This window comes from Vipera ursinii, assembly GCF_947247035.1.
Source record: "Vipera ursinii genome assembly, chromosome: 1".
NCBI classification, from domain to species: Eukaryota; Metazoa; Chordata; class Lepidosauria; order Squamata; family Viperidae; genus Vipera; species Vipera ursinii.
In genome coordinates, this window is record NC_139512.1 from 109,377,701 (window position 1) to 109,404,239 (window position 26,539).

Below are 26,539 nucleotides of genomic sequence, written 5' to 3' on the forward strand. Positions count from 1 at the left end.
TACAAAGTGTTGTTAAGAGGAAGTCTGCTTAACCCGTCTGCATGGCCCATTTCCTTGCCCGGCTTGTGCAGTAGTTTACAAGAGTAAGCCGAAAGGAAGATGGACCAACGGAGCATTCTGGTTGACAAGATCTGTGGGGTTTGCTTATCTGTGGTAAACAGACCTAGCAAAGGTTTATGGTCTGTAAAAATGGTGAAATTCCTCCCATACAAATAATCATGGAATTTTTTTACTCCAGCAACTATTGCCAGGGCTTCCTTGTCTATCTGTGCGTAGTTCCGCTCGGCTGCTGACAAGGTCCTGGAGTAATATGCAATGGGAATTTGTCTGCCATCCTCCTCTAGGTGGCTCAACACAGCCCCCACTCCATAAGGAGAAGCATCGCAAGCAATGCAAATTGGTTTATTTTCTATGAAGTGGGTGATTTTTTTAATTTTTATTTTAATTCCATTTATATCCCGCCCTTCTCCGAAGACTCAGGGCGGCTTACAAGCTTAGCAGTAGCCTTCATTCTATGTATATGCCTGCTTATTAGGGCTTTCACACACACCCCAAGCGGCATTATTACAAAGTCAGCTTAATTGCCCCCAACAATCTGGGTCCTCATTTTACCTACCTCGGAAGGATGGTGGCGTTGCTTGCCAACAGGTTTTTTAGAGATTGGAAACTGGTGTTGTGTGCTTTGGTCCAGTTCCATGTTGATTTCTTATCTAATAGCCTATGCAAGGGTTCAGCAATTGAAGCCTTGTGGGGTAGGAAAGTGTGATAGAAATTAAGTAACCCCAGGAAAGCTTGCAGCTCTGCTTTGTTTTTTGGTGTGGGGGCCTCTTTGATTGCTTTCACCTTAGATGCTGCAGGGTGAACCCCCCCAGCGTCAATCCTGAACCCCAAGAATTCTGCCTCAGGCACTCCAATGCAGCACTTCTGTTTCTTAAGCTTAAGGCCAGCAGCACAAAATCTACCCAGAACAGCCTGCAGTTGTTCTGCCAAAACCTCCTCTGAGTCCCCTGCTATGAGGACGTCATTGAAATACGGGCAGACGCCTAGTATGTCCTTAAGTGTTCGTTCCATCACCTCCTGGAAGATGCCTGGAGCCACACTGACTCTGAACTGCAACCGGTCTACCCGGAACGCCCCCTTGTGGGTGACTGTTGTTTGCGCAGCGGCAGTCTCTGGGTTGACCGGGAGCTGTAAATAATCCTGAGTGAGATCCAGCTTGGCGAAAATGGCCCCTCCCTGGAGTGATGCTAGGATGCTACTAACTGTGGGTACTGGGTATGCGTGGGGGTTCAACGATTTATTGATTGTGCATTTATAATCAGCACAGATCCTGACATCACCGTTTGCCTTGAGCAGTGTGACAATTGGGGTCTCCCACTCTGCCCCCTCTACCGGGTGCAGAACCCCCTGCGCAACTAGCTTGTCGAGTTCCCGCTCAATTTTATGTTTAAGGGCGAATGGTACTCTCATGGGCTTAATTCTGATTGGTTGAACGTTGGGGTTCAATTTGAATGCAATCGGTGGGCCTGTGTATTTTCCTAGCGTTCCATCGAATACGTCTGCAAATGCCTTGCACACAGATTCGATGCTGGGCATCTGAGTCTGTGTCTGGTGAATTCCAACGATGCGGATTCCCAGTGCTTTGAACCAGCTTAACCCTAACAAGCTGGTTCTCTGTCCCTTGACCACTAGGATGTCCAAGGGCCCCTGGAACCCACTGTACCTCACAGAGAAAGTGGCCTTCCTCTGGACTTGTATCGGGGTATTCTGGAAATCAGTAAGGGTAATTGCTAGATGGCCTCAAGGGAACCCGCTGGCCGCTCTGACTGCAAATGAGCTTATAAGTCTCATGTGAAATGACTGAGACTGCAGAGCCTGTGTCCAGCTCCATTTTACATGGAACCCCTTGGAGGTACACCTCTAGCTTAATTTTGGGGGTGAGGGATTAAGAACCCCCCGTGTTACAAACCGCCCATCTGCTCTTGGTATAGCTGATAGACACTCTGCGCTTCGGACCCCCAGTACCTGCCGGCAGGTGAGTTTCAGCGTCCACCTCATGTAGCGCGTCTCTGCTCCGGCTTCGGCAGACGGACACGATGTGTCCCGTCTTGCCGCACGCTCAGCATTTGGCTCCCCGGAATTTGCAGGTAGAACGGTGATGGTTCCCCCCACAACCGGCACATTTCTGTCGGGACATGCAGCCTTTGCACCCAGAGCATCTCTTGTCCTGACTGTTGGCAGTTGGTGTTGTTGATGCTGGTCGTTGTCCTTTTATGCTTCCGTGCCGTCCGGACGGATGGGGGTTTGTAGGTGAACTGCGTCTACTTCGGCCGCTAGTTCGTCCTTGCTGGTTCCTTCTGCCCCATGCGTCTGATGGATGGTGTTTCCCTGGCTGCTGCAGCTGGCGTCGGACATCTCTGGCTTCTCAGCTAGCTCCCAGGCCAATACCTCTTCTTGTATCGTCTTGAGGGTTAGACCCGGTCTGACCAGCAGCTTTTGTCTCAATTTTCGGTCTCTGAGCCCGCAAACGATTCGGTCCCGCAATCTCCTCTCTAAGTCGTTGAAGTTGCATAGGCGAGCCGCCTGCCTGACTGCAGCCATGAATGCAGACCCTGACTCCCCCGGCTGCTGGTTCCTTTTTTTGAATTCGAACGTCCAAGCCACTTCCGACATGTGGGTTAAAATGCTGATTTAATTTGTCCATAAGGTCATCATACTTCACCGCCCTGATGGCTGTGGGCGCGCACAGGCCCACGGCTAATTGATAAATGTCCTTCCCACATGTGCTGAGCAGGGTGGCCGCCTTGATCCTGTCCTCAGTAATATTATTGGCGATGAAGTAAAATTCTAGCTGCCCCATGAATGCCTCCCACTCTTCGGGACGAGCGTTATTAAAAGTGGGGGCTACACTGACCAGCGCCGTGGGGGCTTGACTGACCTGGACCATGGGAGCTGGACTCGCCTGAGCCATTTGAGCCTGACCGTCTTGGGATATCTCGTGCGTTCCTTCCGTTCTGTTCCGATGCAAGTGGTGATTTTCCAGTCAGTTGGGATTCCTAGCACCCTTCAGAACAAAATCCCACCTTTGTCGCCAGTTATTATGTTGGGGTTCCAGAATCAGAGATGACACAGGTTCAGGAGCTAAGTTGCTTTATTGAGGAACATGGCTGAACTAGGGAACAAAGGATTTCAGCTCTCATTTATACCTGGCCAGGTAACTGCCTGGCCAATGGGTTAAAATCCAAGCGTCCTGCCGGCTGGTCAGCCAATCCCTTTAAAGCCGGCTCTCCCGCCGAATGCTGTCTCCTTGTTCTGGCTTCCCGCCGAACGCTGTTCCTGCTTGCTGTTCCTGCGCGGAGCTGTCCAGCTCCACGCCTCCTTAATTCACTGACCCACACATGTATGCAAAACCTGCATACACTACAAACATCTTGTGACATTTTCTTTATTTTTTTAAACAAGTTTTATTGGTTTTCTAGTTAAAATCTACATATTTAGAAAGCATCATGGTGACTGGGTAATCAGAGATTCAGTAACAGAGTTTTCAGTACATAATTCAGGTTACATTATCAAAACATCCTTCTCAATTTCCCTTAACATTTCATACAACCTGTTTAAACTAATAAATTTCTAGAAATAGCATGGTCAGTTAAAAAAATTTTCAATTCAATTTCATTGAGATATATCTATGTCCTGTTATTAAATTTTACCTAATTTTGATTTTAATTAATATTGTTCAAATTTAGCCTTTAACTTCCCAAATAATATTCACAACCCAAGTTTCCCTTATTTCATTACACCAAAAACTATAGCATCTAACATGTACACAGTGGCTGAGTAGCTATGTTCTACCTAATAAACAATAACCTTAAGGACCAACAACAAACTATGGGAAAACTTAATACTCAACTTTTGACTTCAGAAGTATACTATGTGCAAGATAGTGATGCTAACATAGAGGACATGGAAGATCAACAAAGACAGTTTCCTGAAAGCCTGGATAGCCAAGGACTAATTACAAAACTGGGTAAGACTACTTAAAGCAGATGAACCCAGACGGAAGAGGAATCCAGACTGAACTGAAGATAAGTTTTTAGAGCGAATACAGAGACTAGAACTAACAGGGCAACAACATGATTACAAATGATTTGGTTTTTGTGGATCACTGATGGCTAGATAGCCTCCTTCGATTCAAATAATATGTATTGGAGCAAAGGGAGACCTATCTGGCAATTTAAAGGCCTTGGTCTGGAAACCTGATTGGCAAAAAAAGAAAGCCAGAGTTAGATTTAAAAAGTCAGTTTTCAGAGAACCATTAAAGGCTATCCTTTTAGTAATCAGTGATCTATCAGGATCTAAAATAGAAAATGTTTATGAGATAGAACTAGAATGTGTTTATGTATCTATTAGGCTTATTTTAGACATTATAATTTGTGCACTGACATAATGGAAATTTGGTTTATGGATCCCACGTTTGATGTTAAAAGACGTTTGATTATTCTATTTAAGAATTAAGACTTAGCTAAAATTTAAAACAGAATCTGGTTGTGTATAAATAGCTGTAGATTGATAAACGTAGGCTGTGGTCCTGTCAGTAACGTGTGATGTATTAGGATGTGAAACAGACATTTTCTTCTTTATTGTTGTTCGCTCACAGAGACATTCTTTCACTCACTCATGCCCTAGTCATCTCCCACATTGACTATTATAATGCGCTCTACATAGGGTTACCCTTGAAAATGATCCAGAAGCTACGCTCGTATACGATGCGGTGGCATGAGCAGCTTTAGGCACTCCTAGAGTTGTGCATGTAACATCTCTGCTGTGTGAGTGGCATTGGATGCTAGTTTGCTGCTGGGTCCAACTCAAGATATTGGTTATCACTTTTAAAGCTCTTCATGGCATGGGACCATATTACCTAAGGAACAGTCTTATCCCTATTTTATTGACCCTTCCCACCCATTTAGGCAGGGACAGTATGTTGCCTACCTCATCAATCAATTTCAACTGATGGGGTCTAGGAAGAGAACCTTCTCTGTAGTTGCCTTTCCCTTGGAGGTGAGGTGGGGCCCTGCTCTCTCGGCCTTCTAGAAGAGCATCAAAACCTGGCTCCGCCAACTGGCATGGGATTCTAACAGCGGCATGCAACTTGGGGATGGCTGGTGGCTTGAAGCGTCCTTGCTCCCTCTGCCCTTTTAACTTTTCTGCTACAGTATTCACTTGTTTATTGTTTTTAATTTTGTTCTTATTCTGTCTTTTTTAACTACATTGTTTTATATCGTTGTGCAATTTCATTTGTAAACCATCCAGAGTCACAAAGGTGAGATGGGCAGTGTGGAAATTTGATTAATTAATTAAATAAATACCGGCCCTCCAGTTAAATGGAGCCAAATTCCAGCTGTGTCCCTTAAAAGGGAGCCGCACCTAATTGCTAATAAATGTATAAAACAGGGGTCTTCAAACTTGGCCCTTTTATGACTTGTGGACTTCAGCTCCCAGAATTCCTCAGCCAGCATGCCTGGCTGAGGAATTCTGGGAGTTGAAGTCCACAAGTCATAAAAGGGCCAAGTTTGAAGACCCCTGGTATAAAACCTCCTTAATGTTATGTTATAATTCTTGTTGTACATCTAGTTCTGCTGATACCATTAGCTTCGTTGGGTCCCTTTCCTCTGGCTAACACAGAACAAAAGGTTAGTTAACGTAGAGGTTGTATTTTGTACTGTCAGGGTCTAGATTACTAAATCTCCCGAGGCAAGGAGGTTTTATACTGATTCAGTATAAAATGCCATAGGCATGACTAAAATAATAATAATAAATAGAGCTTGCAGTAATATAAGGAATATCTTCAGACTTTAAATGAGTTCAAGGCATTGAAACCACATATATCAGTTTTGATTAAACCCATGTCTGTTGTCTCTGAGAAATGCTATAAAACTGGTGAAGTGCCAGCTGACTGGAGAAAGGCAATTATCTTTATTTTCAAAAGGGGAATAAAAGGAAGACAGAACCACACACCAGTCAGTCTGGCATTTACCGGTAGTATCTGGGAAGATTTGAAAGTGAACCATAATGCCACCAATCTATAAGCATTTTGAAAACTGAATATTCGAAGTCAGCTTGGCTTTATGAACAAATCTTGCCAGAGTAACCTTATTTCGTTTTTTATCAGAAAATGTATTTAATAGATCACAGGAGTATTGGAAATACATCTAGGCTTGAGAAAAGTATGTATGTGATACTGTAAGTTTAGATTAATTAATATGTCTAAAGTGTATTTGCAGTTGTCCTCATAACTATACCCAGACAGTGTTCCTTAATGGTTCCTTATAAAATTGAAGTAATGCATCAAACAGGGTGCTATAGCTATTAATCATATGCCCAATATTCATTTTTTTAATCAAGGAAGGAGAAAACAGAGTCTTAGTCTCCATACAGTTGGATGTGGAAGATAGGGATTTGACTGCTCCTCTTACACTCTTCAGTATATGCAACTTGATATTTCCATGGGAATTGATTAGGAATCCTTACATATTACGAAACATAAAAATCTAATCCTTTCAATAAGTTATACTAGCTAAAGTTTTTTAAAAATTTCTTTTACAGTCTGGAAGAACAGCTCTTCAGATTGGGGACAGCCTAAATGCTGAAAAGGCCACTCTGATTGTGGTTCACACAGATGGCACCATTGTGGAGAGTGCAGGTCTGAAGGGGCCATCTGCACCTCTTACTACAGGTAAAAGTGAGCTGGGGGACCTTTTTAAAATGTCATATAGCAATACAGTATAAATTTATAACATTTTTTTTCAACACTTCATAAGCAAATTAATATTTGGTTAGCAGAATGTCTTGTTTTTCATTCCATCCCTTCTCAAAGTTGCTTGAGTGGGAAAGGAGGGTCCTATAATCCAAATGACCTACAGCAGCCAAGATAGCCAAACTACATCTAGTACCAATGAGAAGCTAGTCATTTTTTTATAATTAATTCTAAAATTCTATAGTAAAAGTTAATACTTCAAATTTAATTCAACCCTTAGTCTGTTTTTAACTTTCTCAAATCAAAATCTCGTTTAGCTTGTTGCTGTTTATTTCAAATTCTTTTAAGTTCTTAAGCTTGTAATTAATTTTTCTTTTGTTCAGAATGTATGTGTAACTTACCTGGCAACTTTTCAATTTTGTTGTTTTGAAGATCTCTTATGGCTTTAAGATGATTAATAGGCAATTTCTGAAAGTGATTAGAAAGTAAAGCTTGCAGACTTAGTGTCCTTTGAAAGGTTATGTCACAGTTGCGAGCAATCTCTGAGGGAGATGGGTGGTTAATAAATATAAAAATGTAAATGAAAAACTTGGGTAATATATCTCCTGGCACTCAAACCCACAGAAGACCACACTCCTGTGATCTCCTCGTGAGAATCAGCTATCTGGGCTGATCAGTATTTTTTGCCTTTTATGGACCCATTAAGACACAAAAACATCTTACTTATTCATTAGCCATTGCAGTGTGGAGGGATATGCAAACTCAGGCCACTTTGTATATTATAGAAGCACTGCATTTCAGTCACTGCCCCCCTCTTCTGGAATAGTATCTCTCTGACATGCAATTCACCTCCTCCCACCTGGTCTTTAGGAATTTGATGATAACTTGGCTGTTTTGTCAAGCCAGGGAGGCTGGATCATTATGACAGTCCTTCCAGGTAATGGATTATTTGTTGTTTATTTTGAATACATCTCCCACTTTTATGTAATTGTAATATATAGTGTTGTTTTTAATTTGTTTTATATTTATTTTTAATCCCAATTACATACTGGGAAATTGTATGGTGCTCAGGTTGGTTAATTGGAGTAGTCCATAAGCCCTGTAAGTAAATAAATAAAGAAGTAAGCATCCTGTGCTGCTTCAGTAATAGCTGAGGTATGGAGATGACACGGAACTTACAAGATGCAGTTATTTCCTGTATCAGTGCTATTGTTTCCTGAGAGGAATAATAAAAGTAAGGCAGGTAATGACAATGAAAATCCTTTCTACATGGATTCCGTATTTCAAAAATTAGAGAACTGATCCATCGTTTAGAGGGGATTTAATATTCATTTTAACTTCTTTTAACTATTGAAAGAATAAATTGTTCTCTTTTTTTAAATTGACTACCTATCATTTTGAGGATCACGGTTTTGGCTTTCTAAAGGAAATGCAGGAATGGAAACTGTATATTAAGACTTTGTTACCTTTCCTTTAATTTGAAGGATCTCAGTCCCCCCCTACTCAATTAACATCTGGTCAAGAAAAAGGTGGGACAAAATATAACTGGGACCCTTCAGTGTATGATAATGAACTACCTGTGCGATGTCGAAATATCAGCGGGATATTATACAAAAACCGACTTGGTTCAGGTGAGGAATTTCATCCTGTATTTTTCTGAGCTCTGTCTCAAGAGTTATGACAGAGTCTGTTTTTAATTTGATAGCAGTGCAAATGTGGAATATAACTTAAGGAGAATTCCTTGCCTATATTCACTGTTCTCCTGTCCTCCAAAATTCCATCCAGATAACATCTTGGTCTGTTCTGAGAGTGAAGGGAGGAAATATTATCTTGGGTACAAGTCATTGCATGCCATCTAAATGATAGCTATTTGCCCACTTTAGTATGATATGATACCTGTTCCATATCAAATTTGTTATGTATCCAGGTGAAGAGAACACATACATGCTTACATAGCAGTCACCACCAGGAGGCGTTGAACTGTAACTGTTTTGGCGGGAACCCAGTTTCGGCGGGAAACAGTGGTTCAAACCGATTGGCCGGCTGCTCACTTGGCCAGGTATAAAAGGAGGGCAGGTAACCCCTATTCCCCAGTACAGTCACTTCCACCGAATAAAGATCTGCCATGCTTTACTCATCGTCTCGGCATCCTTCCTGCTCTCCAGAACCCACTACACAACAAAATTCATTCATAAAAGCAGGCCAAACCATTAACATAGTTAGCAATTAAAGTGGATGAATTGCCCAGAAGAAATTCTTCCCTAGACTTCATGTTATTCACCTCAGTGTTGTGGTTAGCTGTGAATGGGAAGAGAACAAAAATGGACACTTGCATTGTCATGAAAGTGAATGCTCCCTTTTGTGAAACCATTAAGAGTGTTTATATTAGAGACCAGAGACAGATAAGATCGACTAGGAGATTAAGACCTAGATATAATTTAAAAGGATGGAGGAGACTGGGATACTATCAACAAATATTAATGGTTTAAACTCCCTCTCAAAAAGGAGAATTTTTTTTACACATTTACAAAAATTAAACACGGATATAATTTGTCTTCAAGAAATGCATATTAAGAGGCAACATATTAAAATTCTAGAGCAACCAAAAATTGGCAAACTTTTCTTTGCATCGGCATCTCAAAAAAAAAAGAGGAGTAGCTTTCTTTAATCAAAGAAAAGATGACTCCCAAACAAATCTACGCCGATGAAGAGGGGAGAATCTCAATGGTGGAAATTATGATGGACCAAAAGTGGATATTAATGATTGGAATATATGCACCGAATGACAAACAAGAACAATTTTATCTTGAACTCCACAAGAAAATATTAGATCTAAACTACCAAAACTTCCGTATAATGGAAGATTTTAACGCAATAGTGGATGGAACTTTGGACTATAAAAGTGCTAAGCAAGGAAGGAAAGGAGGAAATCTGTTACCTAGAGCATTTTCACAAATGATAGAAGATTTCAGCATTTTAGACATATGGCGAGAGAAAAACCCAGAGAAATTACGATATACATTTTACTCAAGTAGACACAAATCATGGTCAAGAACTGACATGATATGGATTTTGTTGGACCTGAAATAGATGATTCAAGAGGCAGAAATTGAAACTAATGACTGGGCACACCACAATCCAATAAAAATGACTTGGAAAGGAATTAAGAAGAAACCTAGATGGTCTCTAAACAAATCAATATTGAAGAAAAAAGAATTTCTACAACTAGCGACAAAAGGAAATGGAATTTTTCTTCAAAATAAACAAGAAGGAAGAAACATCACTCCAAAATGTTTGCTAAAGCATACTATAGAGGCCTGGCTATAACTTATATTGCTAAGAAGAATAAAGAAAAGAAACAACTACAATTAACTTTGAGGGAGGAACTTAGAAACCTAGAATCAGATCTACAAATAGGTCCAGATAAATGGAAATAATAAAGCATAAACTAAACCTAGCTGAGATGGAATCAGTGGCTCAACAGATTAAACGGGCCAAACAGAACTTCTTTGAAAATGCTAATAAACCAGAAAGATGGTAGCATATAGACTGAAAAAAGGAAAAGAACAGAAAATGATAAAGAAACTACAAGAAACAAAAGGAGAAATACAGTTTCAAAATGATGCAATGAAAAAAATTGTTAAAGAATATTATGAGACACTTTGCAAGGCAAAGGAAGTCTCTAAGGAAGAAATATAGCAGTATTTAAAAAAAGCAAACCTACCAAAAGTCCCCCAGAGTATTCGCAAAAAAAGATAAGACTCCGGGGCCAGATGGACTACCTGCAGATTTTTACACTGCGTTGCAAGATGTCAACTCCAATCTTGAAAGATCTCTGCAATGAAATTCTCCTGGAAACCAAAATACCAAAGACATGGACTGAAGCAAATGTTACTTTAATACCCAAAGAAGATACAGACTTGACACATATAAAAAATTATAGACCACCATCATTATTAAACGTAGATTATAAAATCTTCACTTTGATAATGGCAGAAAGAACTAAGAAATTTTTGAGTGAATTGATACATACAGACCAAAATGGTTTTTTTTTACCAAAAAGACACATAAAAAATAACTTAAGAACAATTTTGGATGTTTTAGAGTACTATGAAGCCCATCCAGGGAAACAGGTGGCGTTGATATTTCTTGATGCACAAAAAGCATTTGATAATCTAAATTGGCAATTTATGTTTCAGCAACTCGGGGAAAACTTTATGAATGCAATTCATGCAATTTATGATAAACAGACTGCCAGAATAATTGTAAATGGAGACTATACAGAAAATTTCAGTATCAAAAAGGGCACAAGACAGGGATGTCTCCTATCCCCACTATTATTCATATTAACCTTGGAAGTACTGAATAGAAATATTAGATAAGACTTTGAGATTAAAGGATTAGAGATTAAGGGTGAAAAATACAAATTGCAAGCATTTGTGGATGACTTGGTTTTTATATTAGAAGAACCTTTGGAAACAAGCATGAAATTGTTGGATACAATAGAGCAATATGGAGATTCGCAGGCTTGATAATAAATAGAAAAAAGACTAAAGTTTTGACAAAGAACTTAACAGAAAAACAGAAAACGTAACTTATAAGAAAAATCTTCAAATAGTTAAAAAAGTTAAGTATTTGGGAATTGATCTAACAGCAAGGTGTATAACAGTAAAAGAGGATAACTATATAAAGTTATTAAAACAAATAAAATGTATTTAGTAAAGTCGAAAAATATCCAACTGTCAATGATGGGGAGAATAGCTACAATTAAAATGAATATTTTACCAAAATTACTTTTTCTATTTCAAACCATCCCGGTAAAATTAGAAAAAGCTTTCTTTGATGAACTAAATACTACAATATTGAAATTTATTTGGCAAGGAAAAAAAGCATGAATCAAAGTGAAAATGCTGCAGGACATTAGAGAAAGGGGAGGATTTGGACTCCCAGATTGGAAGTTATATTACCATGCAGCTATTTTAACATGGATCAAAGAATGGATAACACTTAGAAATAAAAGACTATTATACCTGGAGGGGCATGACTTACAGATTGGCTGGCATGCCTTCTTATGGTATGGGTAGAACAAAGCACATAGATACTTCCAGAACCACGCTATAAGAAATGCCCTTCTCTTAAAATGGGAAAAAATAAAAGAAAAAAATTATATTAAGATACCTGAATGGCTCTCAGCAATGGAAGCCTTTGCTTACCCAAATTTGATTAACTATGAGAAACTTGTAACATATAAAGACTTATTGGACAATGAAGAAAAATTGAAATCTAGACAAGATCTACAGCAACAAGGTATTAACCTAGCATGGTGGCCATACCTACAAATTCAAACAATATATAAAAAAGATGTGAAAATAACGGCGTTTTACAAGGAACAGACAGAACTAGATCTTATATTGTTAAAAACACATGAAAAGCTGATCAAAAAGACTTGGTACTTACTACCATATATCTGGTGGACATGTCCTAAAGCTAAAAGATTTTGGTTTAAGATACATTTATGGTTGGAGAAGATGATTAAAAAACAAATAGAATTTAAACCAGAATTGTTCTTGCTAGGATGATAGGTCCTAACTATGACAAGGAGAGCGGATTATTAACAGCAGCGAGAATTATCTATGCCCAATACTGGAAAAATGAAAATTTACCGACTGAAGAAGTATTAATAAAGAAAATACTAGATTGTGGAGAAATGGATAGATTAACTTTAGAGATTAATGAGAAAGAGGATTCAGTTTACTATAGAACTTGGACTAAATTTTATCAATGGCTAGATAACCGAATTAGAGAGAAAGGAAGGTGATACGTATTTTTGAATGTATTCTAGTAAGAAAAATATTATGGATTGAAAACTTAATATTTTTATTATAATTTACTATATTTATTATTGCTATCAATCATTAACTCTAATATTCTCATTTATATATATGTACCCAGACGATATGCTGTTTGCCAAACATTGAATGTTATCGGGGGAAACCCCAATCCCTATCCCAACCTTCCCTGTATTCTTACCCCAATCCCCACCCCTCCTTTTTCCTTCCCATCCTTATAAAAGCCAATAAAAACCTTTTAAAAAAGTGTTTATATTGGGAAGGCATTTTTTTAGTGGGAAGGGAACTATTAGTCTGCAGTTTGTGGGGAAAGCTTTTTGCAGATTCCCCTGAGCCTCATTTGTGTAGAACAATTATTAAGCAGGAGTTGTTTCTTTGTTTTATCCTGTACTAGGTGGTCGAGGTCGTTGTATTAAGCAAGGGGACAACTGGTACAGCCCCACTGAATTTGAAGCTATGGCTGGAAGGGCCAGTAGCAAAGACTGGAAAAGAAGCATTCGCTATGCTGGGAGGCCAATACAGTGCCTTATTCATGTGAGATTCCTTAGCATCTTTTTCTTCCTACTGTCATATATGCCAAAATAAACGCTACTGAATTCAGTGGGATTGATTCCTAAATAAACAAACATGGATTATGACATTTGAAAGAGTTTCATCATGTGCTGTATTTGTACTTACGTTTATACCAGGGGTCCCCCCAGCCCTGGTCCACATGTGGGCCAGTACTGGGCCGCGGCATGCTAGCAACTGGTCCGCACAAACAAGGAAAGCCCCATCCACAGGATGCAGGCAGCACACAAAGCCACGCCCCCTCCGGTCCGCGGAAAAACCTTTCTCCACGGTGCCCAAAAGGTTGGGGGCCTCTGGTTGATGCAACGTATTTCTTGAAAATGGAGGAGACCTCCAGCGAGGTCTTACCTAGGATAAAAATTACCAGAAAATATATGTGGGAGTCGGGGAAAATTACCAGAAAATATATGTGGGAATCGGGGAAAATTACCAGAAAATATATGTGGGAGTCGGGGAACCTTTTGTAAGACACCCTTTGTGCATACCTAAATATCCGGCATGTTATTCCCTTACTGGGTAAGCAACATTATACAAAGCACAGGAAAAGAGAAGGAATTAATAAGCAATATATTGAAAATGGAAGATGAGAGGTGGGGGGGGGGAAGAAAATCTAACCAATTTCTGGTAGTAGCCACCTTTCAGCGTTCTTTTCACCACACAGTCATATTTCTTGACATCATTTCACAAATTCCCTTTATTTTAGACAGCTCCCTATTTGCGTTATTTGTGGTCCTGCAGCATCTGGAGAGTGTATGCTGTAAAGAAGCATGACAGTGGTGGACTCAGAGGTGAGGGGACAGGACCGCAGGATAGGATACTAGATTGGTTGGTGTACTTTAAAGCAGTGTGACAACCAAGCTCTCAATGCTTGGAGCACTAGGAAGGGCTTCCTTGTATTAATGCTGGATGGGTGACAGTTTTTGCAACCTTAGATTGCTCTGTCCCAGTTTTAATATTTTTATTTATTTGTTTATTTATTTATTTATTTATTTATTTATTTATTTATTTATTTATTTATTTATTTATTTATTTAAATTTATATGCTGCCCTTCTCCCTGAGGACTCAGGGCAGCTCACAACAATAAAAATTAAAAAACATAGGAAGAATTTTTTTTAAAAAAATTAAACAATAAATACAATAATTACGTGACAATTTAAAAACCCGATAAAACCTAATTTAAAAACCATAGTCAGTCCAGACCCGCTTGTTGCAACAACCAAGTCTTCAGGTCACGGCGGAAGGACCGAAGGTCAGGGGTCATCCGCAGCTCCGGGGGTAATTCGTTCCAGAGGGTCGGCGCACCCACAGAGAAGGGTCTCCCCCTGGGGGTCACCAGCTGGCATTGTTAAAGTTTGTTATAAGATTAAAATACAAACTGAAACAAAAGTCAGGTGAGATGAAGAAGGAAAAGAAAGAAGAGAGCTTCAAAGAGAAAGGGGGGAAAAAGTAGTGACTTTAAACTTTTTTCAACGCAGTATAATGCATAAAAGTTACAGCATTAACTTTTTGCTTTACATGTCAAATCGTTTCTGTGACAACAAAGTCCACCTGGTCATCAAACACCTAAGCTCAAATTTTCGTTGTTTTTTCAGTTTCGAGCACAAAGTCCAGAAGCAATTTCCAAGTAGCAACGAAACAACATAGATTCTTCCTCTTTCGTTAAAACTTTTGCCATCCCCACCAAACTCTCTCGTCTTTACTATCCATTCTTCCCTGATGGGCATTGGTGCGTCTTGCCATCTTTGTCCACGTAAGATTCCTAATACTGCTCTTTTCCATCAATGCAGGACGGAATACTAAATCCCCACGCAGCCTCATGCACTTGCGCTGCCTGTTGTGATGACATGAGTCTGGTGAGTCTACAGCTGCTGCTTGGATTACTTGATGATGTGCTGAACTTCTAGGTGCCGGTTATCCCACAGAGATGATTTATAAATACTGTGGGCTGAAAGGTCCTTTGCTGGACAGGGAAAGGCAGCAAGGAAACCAATGGGTCCTGTCACCGTTCCCGACTCAGATCCTCCTCTAATTATTGCAGTAGCAGGCTTTTAGGTAAAACAAATTATTACCGAGACTTACTTAGTTCTGGTAGTAGATTATTAACAATAAACATCCATGTATTTAAAATCTGTGGCGTTTACCTAAGTGTTTGTGGTATGGTGAGAGGCACTCAGAAATGAGCATTCCCTATGACAGGCATGTCAAACTCGCGACGTCACGTGACGTCTCGCGACTTTCCCCCCATTGCCGGCAATGGAGAGGGCGCGGTTTTGTCGTGATGCATCCGGCCCGCGGGCCAGCAGTTTGACATGCCTGCCCTATGAGAACTTCCCTTCTCTTGGGACCGTTTTTACTTTACTCCCCACCGCCTCCCCAACAAGCCCCTCCATGAGATTGGCTCCTTCCCTTACTACATTTTGGAGTTTATTGGAAATCTGGTTACTCTGCAGAGCCTTTGGGGACTCGGGAGTAAAACAAAATTACCTTTGGAGTAGGAAGAGAGATTGTCGCAATGGGTACTGGGAATTCTGTTACAACGTTATCGGAGGTGGGATTTTCTCTGCTTATGTTATTTTGTGATTAGATGGATTAGATTTATTTATTAACTTTTTAAGCATCCCAATAATCAATTTATAGTCGGTTTACAATAAAAAAGCACAATTCGAATGTAAACTTATCAAGTGAATCAAATAAACAGTCAAAATAAAGGCACCTACGAACTAGGCAGCAGCAAAGCAGTTACCAAAATCTAAAACTATATGATATAAACTGCAGTCTAAAGATCCTGGGGAAATTGGGGAAAAAAAGAAGTCTTCATCTGGCACCAAAATGAGGTCACTGTGGGTGCCACTTGAGCCTCTCTGGGAACGACATTCCAAACAGAGAAAGGCATCTCACCCCGTTATTATTGGACAGTTTTTTCTGATTGAAGTGGCATAGAAGTGCTAGCAATAAATAAATAAATATTTGGCCTGATTTTTTTAGGTTATTAGTGTGAAGGTTACCAGGTATAGGCAGGCAGGAATCTCAAGAGAAAGTTGACTCCACTTTCTCTTAAAAGGAAAAAGTTACTCTTTCAGTAAAGCATACATTTCCCCCATCCAGATGTATTCCAGATCTGCCGAACTGTATTTCTTGTCAATCGTAACCAGTCAGCTTATAGCATTTTATATTATACTGAACTGCAGTAGCTATCAGACCCAGAGCAAGCAGTGTGGGAAATTGTAGTCCACCACACTTGAAAGCAGCTCATTGGCAAAATGTCAGAGTCGGTACATGAAAAACTGGTCTGAGAGAAATAGTGGGCCCTTCAACTTCTCAGATTTCACTCACATTGGCGATCCTTTAAAGAATGTGTCATCTGACGTGAAATGAAAATAATTTGGAGTACGTTACCAGAGCCGTCCTTTTATTTGAATTAAAAATAGCATATTATTTGAATTGAAATGTTCAATGGGTTATTCAATATATTATTCAATAACGTTCAATATATTGGAACGTTGCTGAAGTTTCTCACGGACGACAGCTGTAGCAGCTGAGCATCGATCTGTCTGTTCATATGATTTATAAGGAAAGGATTTCATGTTTATCAGAATTGTGGATGTAAGAAGATAGGGCTGAGCGGCTTTGCCCTGGGATGCTTTGTCTGCAATATAGAAATCTTTTAGATCCTGTGTTCAATTCATCGTGTCAAGAAAGCAGTTTTGTTTTCTTTGGTGAAGCAATTTATACAGGGTTTAGATTATATCAACTAGCAGAAAGCAAACAAACAAACATTAGCTCTATCTCCAGAAAGACTTACGGCCCTATTCTGACCTTGGTTGCTTTCTTTTTATCAAGAGTGGTCCTGTAAGACTGTTTGTCCCCTATAAAAGAAGAAAAAAAGAGAACGAATTGCCTACAACTCCAGTGAAGAAGGATTCCCCCAAAAACATCACCTTGCTTCCTGGAACCGCTGCCACCACATGTAAGGGTTCCCCGCGATATTCACAAATGAATCCCAACGGTCGTCTGACATTTAGCGTTGTTTTTAAAATGACCCCCCCCAAAAAAAATTCCGTTTCAAAAACAATTAAATATTCAACGATCACTTTGTAAGAAACAGCCTTCCCTCCTTTTCGTCTTCGTCATGTTAGTATAAATTGCAAAACCAACTTTTACCCTTTTGGCACCCTTAATCCTTATTTGGTCTTTATTTACTAACTGGCGGTTCTAATGGGAGTAATAACATCAAGGAAATATTTGCAAGTGTTACTTAAAAGTCTTATCCTCTGTATTTAATTTTAATGTTTGCTTTCCATCTTAATCGAATGTGTTCCTTTTTCGCCCTGAGCTGTCTTTTCAGTCTGTTGAACTGGGAAGCTTTTAGCCTTATTAATTTGGCTTGTTCCGTTTCTTTCACCAAGGGAAGTATGATTGTTTTGGGAAAGTTATCTCTAGAAGCTCAGTGGGGTGTTAATGCTGATTAGAAACAAAACTTGGGGACATCCCTTGATCACTGAGTACTAGCGTTCTACTTAATTCTGAAAATATTTTCATTCATTTTTTTTTAGTCACTGTGACTCCTTCAGGACAGATTACGACTTCTGGGACATTGACCTTTGATCGTACAGCAGCCGTGGAGGCCACGGCTATTATCTCAGAAAGTCCATCCCAAGGTGATGTTTTCACTGGTACCACTGGTGAGTAAGACAAAGCCACACACCCATACGTAATCGGGATACTTCTTTAAAGGAGGAATCGGGCAGTGATGAAAGAAGACAGAAAACTTGATTAATGGCAGAAACAGAAAATTCGTATCAGTGAGTTCAGTGGGATTTATTCTCACGATACAGGTGTACAAGATTGCAATGTAAAACCATTGCTTCAATCAATGCCCCAGCCTCAGGAATCAATCACAGATTATGGCACGCTGGCTGAGGAATTCTGGGAGTTGAAGTCCACAAGTCATAAAAAGAGCCTTGGTGGAGCAGTGGGCTAATGCCTCCTTAAGTAACACCAGCTGCCTGCAATTAGCGCAGGTTCGCATCCCACCAGGCTCAAGGTTGACTCAGCCTTCCATCCTTCCCAGGTAGGTAAAATGAGGAACCAGATTGTTGGGGGCAATAAGCTGACTTTGTAATAATGCCACTTGGGGTGTGTGTGAAAGCCCTAATAAGCAGGCATATACATAGAATGAAGGCTACTACTGCTAAGTTTGTAAGCCGCCCTGAGTCTTTGGAGAAGGGCGGGATATAAATGGAATTAAAATAAAAATAAAATAAAAAAATAAAAGGGCCAAGTTTGAAGATCCCCTGATTTAAGCTATTGAGCCCAACCCTCTGTTCAAGGCAGGACTCTACATCGACAATCCAGAGAGAAGGTTCTGCAGTTCTGCCTGAGACACATCTAAGGAAGGAGAGTCCCCAAACCTCTGTAGGTAACTGATGCTCTCACGGTCAGGAAGTTTTCCCCAAGATTTAGTTGGAGCCTGCCTTTCTGTAGCTGAAATCTGTCCTTTGCCTCCCTTATATACAGCAACAGAGAACATGCCTTAGCTTTCTTCTGATACCCTTTTCACTTCTTGAAGAATGCTTACTCCTTCCTCTTTTCCCCAAGCCTGAATAACATCATATTCTTCATTCTCTCGTTATAAGACTTAGCTTTTGAACATCCACAGAGCCCTTGTCTGAACTTATTCTAGTTTTCTGAAATCTTACTAAAGTATTTTGCTTGTTCAGAGCTCACCCTAGAAGTGGGGTCTGAACAACAACAACAAAAAAGGGATGGATTCCTTCCCACGATTTGGAAATTATATGAAATTGCAATTTGCCTTCTCCCACCCCCACCCCCCCAACCACCTCACATTGCTAACCTATGTTCAGTTTGTAACAATCTACTAGAGGTAGTCCTCAACCTACGACCACAATTGAGATGACAATTTCTATTGCTAAGCAAATGGGTTGTTCCTGATTTTACTACCTTTTTTTGCTGCGATTGTTAAGTGAATCACTACAGTTTCCCCTATTATTTTATATTTCACTCAGCTTCCCCTATTATTTTGCTTGTCAAAAGCTAGCTAGGAAAGTCAACGGTGGCAGTCAAATGACTCTAGGATGCTGCAACCATCATAAATACATTGTGGTTGCCAAGTGCCCAAATTTTGATCAAATAATTGTGGAGAGGCTATGATAGTTATAAGTGTGAAGACTGGTTATAAGTCATTTTTCCCCTGGGGTTGTTGTAATTTTGAATGGTTACTAAACAAATGGTTGTAAATCAAGGACTACGTGTACTTCAAAAATCTGTTTCGCAATTATCATCAAACTGGGTATCCTGCATTTATTTCTGTTTCTTATTTTTTTTTAGTTTTGCACATGCCTTGTAAATTGCAATTTCTTATTTTCAGCCCACTTCTGTGACCCGTCAAGATTGTTTCGGACTTTAGTTCTGAATTTGAGCACGTTAGCTTTTTGCTGTTGTTTACAATTTTATATATTCTGAGCTTTCACTTTCCTGACATCAGGTCTACAATTCTGGGCTACCTGTATGTATCTTCCTTTGTTTTGTCAAACTTTCTATCCAGATCCACTCATCTTAATTTTATTTAAGATTTTTTTTTTTAAGAATTTAAGCATAATGTGATCAACTTTTACCAGTTTTATTGCTGCCTTGGCTCCTTCCTTGGCTGTATCTTGCTGAATAATTAGTATCAGGTCAGAGACAGCTGCTTCTCCAGTGCCTTGCTCCACTCACTAAAAGAAAAAAGGTTTTAGTAAGATGTGTCAGGAATTTCCTGGAAGGACCATACTCAATGGAGTTTGACTCTCAAACAGATTTTGAGATAATTAAAGTCCCCCCTCCCTAGTGCTTCATGCTGCTTTGAAAGATTTGCAGTTTGCTTTTGTAGAAAAAGCATCATATATTTTTTCCCCTTGGCTGGACAAGGATAATAGACATTATTATAGTATTGCTTTTATTTGCTTCTTCCATTATTTTAATCTAAGTGCTGTCTAATATCGAGTTCATTTACCTGGATTTCTGAACAGATGTGGATACTCGGAACATAAAGTACTATTCCTTCTCTTTTCATTGTTTCTGTTCCTATTGAATAGGTGGTATTCTTCAGTGGTTTTACTTCTAGAGTGGGAATCATTTACTTCTGTTACACCTATTAAACCCCAGTTGTTTTCCTGTGTTAAATATTTAAGTTCATTTTGTTTATTTCTAATACTGTGGGCATTATTATATAGACAACAAAGGCTGTGAACTTGATGGGCCAACGTTCTTCCTGATTTTATTATTGAGTAGTTCAATAGGCACCATTAAGGCTCCACTAAGAATTAATCCTATGTCTTACTTCAGGGTTTAATCTTCTGCCCTCAATGTAATGTTCTCCCAATCAAGTTTACTCAGCTTTGACTAAAGACTTATTTACAAATTCTTCATGAGGTGCAATCCATCTCAAGTCAGCAGCTTATCGGCCAGATAACAATGGACCTTTGAAGGGGAAAGAATGCAGACCCGGGTTGATAGAGATGCTCTGAACCAGCCAGGCAGCCTCGTCTCCAAGAAAAACCTCCTGAGCACTGCCCGCTGAACTTTTATTCACCTCCAACATTACAAAAAACTCCATCAGTCTCATACAACATAGGATACATAGATAATTGGATACATAGTGAGAATTTCTCAGGTGCCTATGAGATCATTACAAAAACAAGATACTAAAGATATACGTGAAATCTCTATCATTAGCGTTTCCCAAACCTCCCACATGCCAGCCTGCCTGTGAGCCAGGAGAGTATGCTCTTCACTGTAACCCACGTGGAGGCCAATTAAGGGAGTTTGGAAAAGCTGAAGGCTGAGAAACCAAATTCTTGGGAGGCCAAATTCTGGCCGTTTCCCACAGACCTTGTCTGTTGATGTTGCTTGCATAGCTCTTCGATAATCTGCAGTATTCTTTTATTTCTCAAGTCTTCTTCCGTGGATTGCAAAGATGGATGAAAACACCATCTGTTCTTGAAGCTTCCTTTCTAGATCTTCAGTGCCACTGACAATATATTTCTAGCTGTTCTTGGCAATACCTTTAGCCCTAAATGAAATTGCAGGGCAGTGGACTTAATGTGTCCTAATGTTGTTGTGTCACGTGTCTGATTTTGCTCTCGGAAGGTGGTTTAATTCATATGCCAGTTGGTCCAATCGGTATGCATTCATTTCTAGTTTCTCTAACTCCTATGACTCTTTTTATTTTATTGCAGGACACGTTACATCCACTTCATTCTTTGATAATCCACTATCTCCCCCCTTTTATTGTTGTTGTTGATCTGCAGTTTGTTACCTTGTCCTGAGAGCAGAAGAGACCGCTGCCTCTGTAAATAGCTTAAAGCTGACATCTCTTGTTCCTGGTTGCCACTCTTGTTCACTGGGCTTGCTTCCTTTAGTTCTCTTCCTTGGGCAGAGTTATTTGGCCTAACATCTGCTGCTGCTGCTGCTGCTGTAATGCCTCCACTCCTTAGGATGACCTAATAAATCTTCATCCTCTCATATCAACTGAAACATGATTTCTCATTGGTCTGATTTTCATATTTTCATCTAGGTGTGGTTGTTTTTTTTTGGTTGTTGTTGTTACAGGCCAGATGAAAGCAAATAAAGCAAAGAGTCAGAATTGTCTAGAGCAGGGGTAGGCAACCTTGGCTCTTTTATGACTCGTGGACTTCAACTCCCAGAATTCCTGAGCCGGCTCAGGAATTCTGGGAGTTGAAGTCCACGAGTCATAAAAGAGCCAAGGCTGCCTACCCCTGCTCTAGTGGTTAAAGTTAGAAACCAGGAGATTGTGTTCTAGTCCAGGGGTCTGCAATCTTGACAACTTTAAGACTTGTGGACTTCAGCTCCCAGAATTCCTCAGCCAGCATTCTGGAAGCTGAAGTCCACAAGTCTTAAAGTTGTCAAGGTTGCAGACTCCTGTTCTAGTCTCACATTAGGCATGAAAGCTGGCTGGATGACCGTGAGCCAGGCATTCTCTCTCAGCCAAACCTCACTGGGTTGTTCTTGTGGAGAAAATAGGAGGAGGAAGAACATTGGCTTTTGTTCTCCAACTTGAATTATTTGTAAAAATAATAAAGGAGGGAAAAATAATAAATAAAGAGATAAAGATAAATCCTGACAAGACAGAATCATAGTAATGGACTGTTTTTCTGTCCATTTTAGTTGTTAGTTTGTCTAGATCAGGGGTAGGCAACCTCGGCTCTTTTATGACTCATGGACTTCAACTCCCAGAATTCCTCAGTCAGCATAGCTGACTCAGGAATTCTGGGAGTTGAAGTCCACGAGTCATAAAAGAGCCAAGGTTGCCTACCCCTGGTCTAGATTAAACAGTAAATGCAGGAACTGGAGCATATTTTGATCTTGTAAGAAACTATCTTTCTGGCTAAACACCTTTTCCAGAACTGTCCTATTTTACTTAATGCCTCCTTACCTTTTGTGAACTTCCAAGATGTAACATCCAACCCAATTCCTCTAGTGTCTGACTTTAGTCTCTTCTCAACAGTGCAAGATACAAACCTTCAGCCGCAACCTTGTCGGGTCAGTCATCCAGAGCCTCACTATCCAAGTTATCAAGACAGTTGTCAGATCTCAGCATTCCCCGAAGCAGCTTTGCCAACTTCTCACCCCAAAATTGGTAAGACTTCTTTTGTCTCTGAAATAATCCCCGCATTGTTAAAATTATATAATTTCAGGATTTTTCTGCCTGGGAGTAAATCCAGTCATATTTCGGAAAAATAGTAAGTCACCTGGGGGATGTGGGTGTGCTTGGGTGCTGCTGATCTCCTCTGCTGACGTCTTCATGTAGGAGGAAAAGAGAATTACAGGTGGAGGGATGGAAATCCTTGGATGTGAAGGCAGCACTTGTCAAGGATCCAATCCAAGAGCAATGTTGTGTTAGAACAGTTGTTCTACACAGGCCGGATGCTTGAGGATCTGGAGATTGGAGCCATTATACCCTGGTAGTGGTTGTGTTAAGGCAGTTGCCAGCTCAGGTGCAGATTCAGTAGTTTTCAGCTTCCTCAGGAATGGGGACTTTTAATTTGACTTGCACTGAAAAGTTATGGAGCTCTCTTGAATGAGCAGAACATTGATTCCCTGGGAATATCTAGGTCATAGCTCCTAACCCTCCCAGCCCCCCCCCCCCAAAAAAAAAATATGGTTCCCTGGTTTAGAGAAGAATTGCTGGCTTAAGAGGAGATGGAAAACTTCACACAGAGGTGCCATGAAGCTATTATTATTATTATTTTTTAATTCCATTTATATCCCGCCCTTCTCCGAAGACTCAGGGCGGCTTACAAGCTTAGCAGTAGCCTTCATTCTATGTATATGCCTGCTTATTAGGGCTTTTGCCCCCCCCCCAAGCGGCATTATTACAAAGTCAGCTTATTGCCCCCAACAATCTGGGTCCTCATTTTACCTACCTCGGAAGGATGGAAGGCTGAGTCAACCTTGAGCCTGGTGGGATGCGAACCTGCACTAATTGCAGGCAGCTGGTGTTACTTAAGGAGGCATTAGCCCACTGCTCCACCAAGGCTCTTAGTTATACCATTTTTTGAATTTTTAAGGTTTCCTGCCTGAATATAGTGAGATTTTAAAAGCATTTTGACAAGACAAGGGTACGTTCTTTCATGCAAGGGTGGCGGACTATCACTTGAGGGCTATCTCACCACCCTCCCCATCTATGCCCTTTCGGCCCTCTGCATCCCTCACTGACATTCACCATCTTCTTGCTCCCGCTTCTGACCCAGCCCGACCCTTTTTGAGGCAGCTGTGGCCGCACAAGGTTTTCTCCCTAGGGTTGTGCATAGCACCTGCCTCGCAAAGAGCCAGGCTGGATGCCTTCTCAGCGACTAAGAGCAAGAAGACGGAGAAGGCCAGGTGGGGTGATGATACGCAGGGCAGCAGGGGCCTTGGAGTACGGGGTGGCGAGAGCCACTGGGAGAGGGCTGGGGGCAGGGCTGCAGTTTTGGACCGTTGGGCTCCTGCAAGGGGTCAAGGAGCCCTTCGCAGTGCAAAGCCAAGCCTTTCACAGAAGCTCTTAGCGCTCTTTGTGGTGCACTGCTGGGCTGGGCTGGTGAACGGCTTCCCAGAAAGCCCATCATCACGGTGCAAAGCCCTTAGCAGTGCAAGCCTGGGCTAGCAGTGCAGTGTAAAGGGGCTTCCTGGAGCTGCAGTTCTGGGATTCCCAGGATATGGCAGTTTTGTGCCATGTTGCTGGGGCATCTGAGGGCTCTGTGAGCAGCTGCGGCTTTGCCAAGAAGCTCCCAAGCTGCAGTGCATTTTTGCCTTGGCCTCCCTGTGCTTGTGCTGCATCACAGCACACCCACATGTGTGTGTGTGTGGTCTACGCTGGGCCTCCCTCCTCCCTTGCGGCATCCTTGTGTTCCTTATCCAGGACTCCCCCTGCTGCCCATTTAACAACCCTGGAGTTAACACCTGCAGTTATGACAGCAACTGAGACTGCTGTGATTGCTGCTGCTAAGCGATGTGGTCACGTGATGTCAAGCTTTGTGACCGAACGGCTTAGCAACAGAAATTCAGTTGTAAGTTAAGATCGTGGACCACACCCCTGCAGTCCAGAGAGGAAGGACTGCCTCTGGGTCTGCCCCATCTTGCCTCTCAGGTAGCCCCCTGTGCCTGGTACTGCGGATCGCCCTGCCACCTTGGATTCCACCTCAGTCTTAGATCTCGCTGCTACCAGCGCTTGGGAGAAGTGGCGAAAGAAAGAAACATTCTGTGTAGATTCAGTACGTCCCACAAATTTTGACTTTGTGGGAAACTAAAAGAACGGGATTTGTAAAGGTTGGGAAAAAAATTCACGGAACATGTGGGGAAGTCTTAAAGTTATGAAGCGTGTGTGTGTGTTGCTGCGCTTCCTTTCAGGAGCCGGATTTCAGCAGCTCAGGGCAAGAGGGCAGGCAGCCTGGAAATTGGCTAGCATCCGAGGCTGATGGTGCTCTGCCCCTTTAAAACGTCTCCCTAGCCAGCCCAGCTGCTCGGCAACCAGCAGGTATAAAAGCTGAGCAGAAAGCCAGCTGTGTGTGTGTGTTGTGGTGGGGGAGTAGTTGGTGTGTTGCTGTTGTTGTGGGAGTGAGAGGGAGGCGGCCTAGGGCTAAGAGACAGGAAAAAAATTCTTTAGCACTAGGGCTCAGAAATTGTATTGGTCTCTAGAACTGGGACTTGTGCTGATCCTCTGGGGTTTGGGGAGCCCATTGACCTTGGATATAGGTAAAAAGAATCTGTGGCACCCATAAAGCTGGTTTGTGACTTTAAACCAGGGGTCCTCAAACTTGGCCCTTTTATGACTTGTGAACTTCAACTCCCAGAATTCTCTCAGCCAGACACGCTGGCTGAGAGAATTCTGGGAGTTGAAGTCCACAAGTCATAAAAGGGCCAGGTTTGAAGACCTCTGCTTTAAACTGGGGATAGGGTCCACTGCAATTGTTACAGTCAGCTTGCTCTGTGGTTTGCTTCAGTTCTAAGATTTATTAAAAGTATATACATCCTAGGCCAGGGGTAGGCAACCTTGGCTCTTTTATGACTCATGGACTTCAACTCCCAGAATTCCTGAGTCTTTCTGGGAGTTGAAGTCCATGAGTCATAAAAGTGCCGAAATTGCCTACCCCTGTCCTAGGCTAACCCAGGGTCTTAAGTTTGCTGCCTGGCTCTCTACCACAACCAAATTGAATGGCTGTGGATGACAACTAGGCAGAGGCAAAAGAGGATGGATCTGGCCAACTTTCAAATACAGTTACTGGTGGATCAACCTCAATCTATCTTTTTTTAGTGTTGACCTCACTTCCTGCCCTGGCAGTGCCACCTGCTACCCCCACTAAGACAATCTCCTCCTCTGTGATGAATGGACTTGAAATGACAGAACAACGGAACTGGCTTTACCTAGAGGAGACTGTCAACTCTCTGCTTAACACAGCTCGGCAGCTGAAGACGCTGATCGAACAAGCCAAGCAGGCCAGCTCTTCCTACAGGGAAGCTGCTGTTTCTCAAGCGAAACTTCAAGCTGATGCGGAAAAGAAAGAGGTAATAAATAGTGTTTCAAGAAATCAATCCATCTTAGCCCCAAATATCTTATAGCCATCTTTTAAAATTACCTATGCTGCTTTAGTAACTGTTAAAAGGAAAGAGGAAAAAAAAAACCTCCCACCCCAATGTGTGACACAGTGACGGTATGGATGTAGTCGTTACTATAGTCTCTTTTAGTGAATTTTTAAAGTGCAACCATATAGTGATTTTGGACTTGGTAGCGTCATTTCTGATCTGCAGTATACATTCTAAAAAAACGGGTTAGATTTCTTCCACTGCATTCCAAGCAACATAACCTAA

General features: G+C 41.1%; 1 protein-coding gene across 1 annotated transcript in view; it reads left to right on the forward strand.

Moving 5' to 3' along the window:
• Positions 1–26,539, forward strand: part of DEAF1 (DEAF1 transcription factor) — a 43,263-nt gene that overhangs the window by 3,617 nt on the left and 13,107 nt on the right. Inside the window, exons 3-10 of the mRNA XM_083350771.1 lie at positions 6,604–6,733; positions 8,239–8,385; positions 12,998–13,137; positions 14,962–15,027; positions 17,015–17,141; positions 17,728–17,856; positions 22,701–22,832; positions 25,986–26,236. Coding sequence (XP_083206897.1) covers positions 6,604–6,733; positions 8,239–8,385; positions 12,998–13,137; positions 14,962–15,027; positions 17,015–17,141; positions 17,728–17,856; positions 22,701–22,832; positions 25,986–26,236 — 1,122 coding nt within the window. The remainder of the gene's footprint in view (positions 1–6,603; positions 6,734–8,238; positions 8,386–12,997; positions 13,138–14,961; positions 15,028–17,014; positions 17,142–17,727; positions 17,857–22,700; positions 22,833–25,985; positions 26,237–26,539) is intronic.